At 48.9% G+C, this 6,905-nt stretch overlaps 1 protein-coding gene across 5 annotated transcripts in view; it reads right to left on the bottom strand.

Moving 5' to 3' along the window:
* Positions 1–5,759, bottom strand: part of CEACAM19 (carcinoembryonic antigen related cell adhesion molecule 19) — a 13,746-nt gene extending 7,987 nt beyond the window's left edge. For 3 of the 5 annotated variants that reach the window (XM_025367617.1, XM_025367618.1, XM_025367619.1), the window contains exons 1-3: positions 5,225–5,460; positions 4,251–4,619; positions 511–661 (exon numbers count right to left, since the gene is read on the bottom strand). In XM_025367617.1, coding sequence (XP_025223402.1) covers positions 511–661; positions 4,251–4,619; positions 5,225–5,279 — 575 coding nt within the window. In that variant the 5' untranslated portion in view covers positions 5,280–5,460. Of the gene's footprint in view, positions 1–510; positions 662–4,250; positions 4,620–5,224 lie in introns of all 5 variants that reach the window. The other 2 variants (XM_025367614.1, XM_025367616.1) reach the window with 1 other exon arrangement.
* Positions 5,760–6,905: the final 1,146 nt, after the last annotated feature.

Genomic DNA, 6,905 nt, shown 5'->3' with positions numbered 1-6,905 from the left:
TTTTGGGCAGGGAACAGTGGCGCATGCCTGTATTCTCAGCACTTTGGGAGGCCAAGGCTGGAAGATCACTTGAGCCCAGGAGTTCAAGACCAGCCTGGGCAAAACCTCATCTCTACAAAAAAAAAAAAAAAAAAAAAAAAATTAGCCAGGCCTGGTGATGCACACCTGTAGTCTCAGCTACCTGGGAGGCTGAGGTGAAAGAATCACCTGAGCCCAGGGAGGTTGAGGCTGCAGTGAGTCGTGATTGCACCACTGCACTCCAGCCTGGGTGACAGAGCGAGACCCTGTCTAAAATTCCTTGTTTTTGGTAAGTCAGTTTAAGAATAGGTTTCCTGTCCCTTGCAATGCAGAATTCTGTTTTACACAGGATAGAAAGATCCTTTTCACCCCAGGAGTTCCAAGATTTGATGAGATTGTGTATGAGCCGGATGATGTGACTTGTGGAAGAATCCACGGGGCTTGAGAAGACAGTGGGAGGAGACAGGAGAGGGACGCCTGGGGACCCTGTACCTGTGGCTCTGGCCCTTCCAATTCCTTGTCACCAGGAGATAGGCAATGCAGCTGATGAGAAGGGCCCCAGCAGCAAGAGATCCAATGATGGTGGCTGCCAGGATCCCAGCGTTGGTGGGCAGGTGTGTACTGGGCAGTTCCTTATTCTTTTCTGAGGGATGAGAGAAAGAAAGAGAGAGAGGGGGGACTGTGCGACGTCTCCTGAGGGCTCCCCCAATCCCCCACCGACTGTATCAGTGACTGCCTGGAGAACTGAGGTGCAGTTTCCTATTTCTAGCCCAGAGCTTTCTCCTGCTTTTCAGATTTGAGTATCCAACCATCTGGGTGGCACATAAAATCCAACATGTCCCAGTGGGCCGGGCGCGTTGCTCACGCTTGTAATCTCAGCAATTTGGGAGGCTGAGGTGGGAGGATCACTTGAGCCCAGGAGTTCGAGACCAGCCTGGGCAACATAGTGAGACCCTATCTCTATTAAAAAAATTTTCAACATGTCCCAGATGGAACTCCTCAGCTCTCCCCTATCTCAATGTCACCAGTTCCCTAGGGTTTCATATGATCCTCAGCACATCCAAAATCTGTTTGCTGACAAGCTCCCCAACTCTACCCCATCAAACTGATTTTTTTTTTCTTTTTTGAAACAGCATCTCACTCTGTTGCCCAACTGGAGTGCAATGTCATGATCGTGGTTCACTGCAGCCTCGAATTCCTGGGCTTTAAGCCATCCTCCCACCTCAGTCTCCCAAGTAGCTGGGACTACAGGCACACGCCACCACTCCTGGCTAATTTTAAAATTTTTTGTAAAGAAGAGGTGTCACTAAATTACTCAGGCTGGTCTCAAATTCCTGGACTCAAGCAGTTCTCCCGCCTTGGCCTCCCAAAGTGTTGGAATTACAGACGTGAGTCATCGAGCCCAGAGCCAATCTGCTTTGCTTTTTCTCACCTCAGTTGATGATACCTGAATCCTTTTAGCAGAAGGATGAGGTTCTGGGCTGTGTTTTGCAGGAGATGTAGGGGACTCGGAGGATTCTTAAATTGGACTTGCCAGAATTAAGACCACGCCTACCTGGCTCTTACCCTCTGACCTCCCCGCTTTACTCTCAAACTGGACATCTGTTCTATCCCAACCCTTCTTGGCAGCTAAGCTCATAGATTACGAGATCCTAATGCTGCCTACTGGCTGTGTGACCTTGGGCAAATTACTCCATTTCTCTGTGACTTGGTTCGTCTGTGAAATGAGAATAATACGAATGCCTAGCTCTTAGGGTTGTTATGAAGTTTGAAATACACACACACACACACACACACACACACACACACACACACTGTTCTCTCAATGATCCAACAAAGAAACTCTATGCCATTTTACAGATAAGGAAACTGAGGCATGGAACAGTAAATTGCCTTGCCTGATGGCTCACTATAAGTGCAGTGCTGGGATCATACCCAGGCCACCTGAACTCCCTAATGACCACGCTGTGCAGCTTCCAAAAGGGGCACCTGTGACCTGGGAGCCCCGGAAACGTGGGGAGAAGCCACCTCAGGCTCCATGAGTGAAGTAAGGACTGTTGTCTCCAACCGGACTAGAGGGTCATTTTATGCAGATTTGTGTAATCAAATGAATGCATGTGTTGAATTAACTTTTGCCTATTTCATCCGTTTCTCTAAAATTTTTTCTATCCACTGTCCAAAACCCATTTAAAAATTTAACTAGGGACCAGGAGTGGTGGCTCACGCCTGTAATCCCAGCATTTTAGGAGGCTGAGGTGGGTGGATCACCTGAGCTCAGGAGTTGGAGACCAGCCTGGGCAACATGGCGAAACCCAGTCACTACCAATAAATAAAAAAAAATTAGCCGGATGTGATGGCACACGCCTACAGTCCCAGCTACATGGGAAGCTGAGGTGGGAGGATCACTTGAGCCTGGGAGGTGGAGGTTACAGTGAGCCGAGACTGGGCATGATGGCTTACTCTTGTAATCCCAGGACTGGGAGGCCAAGGTGGAAGGATTGCTTGAGGCCAGGAGTTTGAGACCAGCCTGAGCAATACCAGTAAGACCCTGTCTCCACAATTTTTTTTTAAAAGGCATGCAATCTATTTACAAGTGCTCTATCCTCATGATCTAATCACCTCCCACAAGCCCCACTTTTTTATTTTTTGAGATGGAGTCTTTTTTTTTTTTTTGAGGCGGAGTCTCGCTCTGTCGCCCAGGCTGGAGTGCAGCTCACTGCAAGCTCCGCCTCCCAGGGTTACGCCATTCTCCTGCCTCAGCCTCCCGAGTAGCTGGGACTACAGGCGCCCGCCACCTCGCCTGGCTAGATTTTTGTATTTTTTAGTAGAGACGGGGTTTCACCGTGTTAGCCAGGATGGTCTTGATCTCCTGACCTCGTGATCCGCCCGTCTCGGCCTCCCAAAGTGCTGGGATTACAGGCTTGAGCCACCGCGCCCGGCCAAGAGATGGAGTCTTGCTCTGTTGCCCAGGCTGGAGTTCAGTGGCATGATCTTGGTTCACTGCAACCTCTGCCTCCCGGGTTCAAGTGATTCTCCTGCCTCAGCCTCCCATGTGGCTGGCATTAGAGGCACTTGCCACCATGCCCAGCTAATCTTTGTATTTTTTAGTAGAGCCAGGGTTTCACCATGTTGGCCAGGCTGATCTCGAACTCCTGACCTCAGGTGATCCACCCACTTCAGCCTCTCAAAATGCTGGGATTGCAGGTATGAGCCACTGTGCTTGGGTGGGACCCAAGTCCCACCTTTTAATACCATCATCTTGGAGTTTAGGATTTCAGCATACGAATTCTGGGGTGATCTGCGTCCTGTGGAAATGCCAAGGGGCCACAGCACCTCCATCCCTCAATCACCTTCTTCTTGTCTCTCCTCTAAGGTCACTTCTTGAGTGAGGTCTCCCTGATGACCCCCCTTCCCATGTTACATCATTCTGGTTCATGTTCTCTACTCAGCAAGTCATAACCACTGCGTGCCTCTATTTTTCAATCTGTAAAATGGAGACAATAATGGCACCCACCTCATGGAGTTGTTTTAAGGTAAAAATGAGTAAATATAGGGTAGTGGTTCTCAACCAGGGGTGATTCTTATCCCAGGCTGGAGACATTTGGTAATATCTGAAGACATTTTTGATTGTCATGACTAGGAAGGTGCTACTGGTACCCAGTGAGTAGAGGCCAGGGGTGCTGCTGAAATCTCTGCAACGCACAGACCCTCTAGTGGGAAGAACTGGCCAATACAAAACATCAATAGTGCTGAAGCTGAGAAACTATGCTTTAGGGAAAAGGTTTAAGATGGTGCCTGGCTCTTCACAAGCACCCAAGAAATGCCAGCTGTCATTATTGTCCACCACCCTGTTCCTCACACTTTGCCCCGAGTGGATTCATCAGTAAATACTCGCCTTATGAACATAAAGATTGAGGGATGCATTCCTCACAACCAGGCATACAGTAAGTGCTCAATTAAAATGTGGTTAATGTCAGTGCATGTGAAAGGTAAACGAGATGGTACATTCTCCAGGGTCAGGCACAAGGCAGGCATTTCATAGATATTTTATTAGTCAATGCATGTGAGGGTTAAAGACTATCTCTGGGGACTGGTACACAGTAGACGCTCAATATGTGTCAAGTGAATGAATGAGAGGACCAAATGAAATGGTGTTTGCACAGCACCTGGTGCATGGTAGCTGCTCAGGGCTCATTAGCTTCCTCACCTTATCGCCAGACCCTAACACTTACCAGCTACCTGGACCTCAGTCTTGGCCTTCATAGTCCATTCAGAGTTGATGGTAACGGCTACTTGGTAGGTGCCACTGTCTGTAGGCTGGGCGCGGCGCAGCAGCATAGAACCATTGGGGAAGCCCACGATGTCTCGCTGTCCCATGGCACTGCCATCCCTCTGGGGCCGTTGTATCCCAGGGATGTAGGTAAATAGCCTCGTGCCTCCATACATCTCCTCCCCCAGGTACCAGTTGAAGTCCTGGAAGGTGTCTGGGACACCCTGGACTGACAGGAGAAGGTCCTGATTCTTTTGAGGCTGTTCTGGAATCTTCTGGATGTGGAGGGCTGCCTGGGAGCCTTGGAGCATCCAGAGGACCAGGATTGAGGCTGTGGGAAGTTATAGGGAAGGGCTGAGATCAGGGGTGTTGCCAGGGACCATGGCATGCTCCTCTCTAGATAGAGATCTTCAGCCGGGAGCAAGGACTTTGAGTGCTGCTCATTGGAAACAATGCTGGGATTGATTAGTGATGTCTGCCCTGGGTGCAGGCGTGGGAACATAGGCATAGATACCACAGATTTGCCATCCTATTGATCCAGAGGTTTTTCTACTTTGAGATGCTGTGTAGCCTGCTTCTAAACACATAGACTCTCTGAATTCATTCATTCATTTATTCAACCAATACTTATAGGCATATGTAATATATAAACCATAATACCAACTATATATAATACATCTAAACTTCCTTCAATTTCTAGACACTGGAGATATAGCAGGGAACCAAACATACATAAATTCCTGACTTCATGGTCCTAACATTATAGAAAATTCCATAGATAAAATGGCAATGAGGCTGTGATTCTGTTGCCCCTCCCCCATCATACTCTCATTTCATCCTCTCAGGTAATCTTTCCCTACTTCTAAGAGGAAACTTCAATCTCTGGGCTGAGTCCCCATTTTTCCCCTCGGCTTTTAGGGTCTATTTCCTCCTTACCTGAGAGCAGGAGGCTCTTTGAGAAGCAGCCCTGGGTCCCCATGGGAATCTCCATCTTGGCGTCTTGTGGAAATGCCAAGGGGCCACGAGCTGGACACTAAGGGGGCCAGAGGGGTGGGCCCTGGCTGTCTGAAGTAGGCCAGCTCAGTGGGGATCCCAGGGGTGCCTTAGAGACACCGCTGAGGCTGGCCCAGCCCCAGCATGCCCTGTCCATGGGCTCTGGAGGCTCCACCTATACTCCCTGGGATGGAAGCACAGACAGAGGTTGAACCAGTTTTTCAGGGTGACTGGGGAACTTCCCAGGACTCCTCCCCTGACCCTCTTCAACCTCTTTTTCTCACTCAGCGTGACTACAACAGCAGTCACTATAGCAATAGTCATAGCAGCTGCTGTTTGAGCAATTCCCCTGGGTTTGCTCAAACACACACTACCTCATTCAGCAGCCACCATAAATAACTGTTCCCATTGCACAGATGTGGAAACAGAGGCCCAGGAAAAGAAACAAGTCTGCCAATAGACAGAGGTGGGATTTCACCTGTGACTGACTCATTTGAAGGCTCTGAGACAGGCCGGGTGCGGTGGCTCACGTCTGTAATCCCAGCACTTTGGGAGGCCAAGGTGGGTAGATCATGAAGTGAGGAGTTTGAGACCAGCCTGGCCAACATGGTGAAACCCTGTCTCTACTAAAAATACAAAAATTAGTCAGGCATGGTGGTGGGTGCTTGTAATCCCAGCAACTGTGTAGGCTGAGGCAGGAGAATCACTTGAACCTGGGAGGCAAGGGGTTGCAGGGAGCCGAGATCGCGCCACTGCACGCTAGCCTGGGTGACAGAGCGAGACTTGTCTCAAAAAAAAAAAAAAAGCTGTTAGCCTAGTGGTTTTTTATTTTAATTAATTTATTTTTTTTGAGATGGAGTTTCGTCTTGTTGCCCAGACTGGAGTGCAATGGCGTAATCTCGGTTCACTGCAACCTCTGCCACCAGGGTTCAAGTGATCCTCCCACTCAGCCTCCCGAGTACCTGGGATTACAGGCATGTGCCACCACGCCCAGCTAATTTTGTATTTTTAGTAGAGACGGGGTTTCTCCATGTTGATCAGGCTGGTCTTGAACTCCTGACCTCAGGTGATCTGCCCACCTCGGCCTTCCAAAGTGCTGGGATTACAGGTGTGAGCCACCGTGCTTGGCCTGTTTTTTTTTTTTTTTTTCTCTTGAGTCAGGGTCTTGCTCTGTCTTTCCATTCACGAACATTATTTTGTAGTTTTTAAGAGTGTGTGTGTGTTTTTTTTTTGAGACGCTGTGTCACCCAGGCTGGAGTACAGTGGCACAGTCTCAGTTTACTGCAACCTTCCCAGGTTCAAGCGATTCTTCTGCCTCAGCCTTCTGAGTAGCTGGGATTACAGGCATGTGTTACTATACCCGGCTAATTTTTGTATTTTTAATAGAGATGGGGTTTCGCCATGTTGGCCAGGCTGGTCTCAGACTCCTGATCTCAGATGATCCTCCTGCCTCAGCCTCCCAAAGTGCTAGGAGTATAGGCATGAGCCACTGCACCCAGCCCCAGAGTGTATGTTTTGTACTTTTCTGGATCATGTTTATTCCAAGTGTGTTATTCTTGTTTTTTTTTGTTTTTTGTTTTTTGAAGACAGGGTCTCACTCTGTTGCCCAGGCTGGAGTATAGTG

Source organism: Theropithecus gelada, chromosome 19 (assembly GCF_003255815.1).
Source record: "Theropithecus gelada isolate Dixy chromosome 19, Tgel_1.0, whole genome shotgun sequence".
Lineage (NCBI taxonomy): Eukaryota > Metazoa > Chordata > Mammalia > Primates > Cercopithecidae > Theropithecus > Theropithecus gelada.
This window is presented reverse-complemented; position numbering and strand designations above follow the sequence as displayed.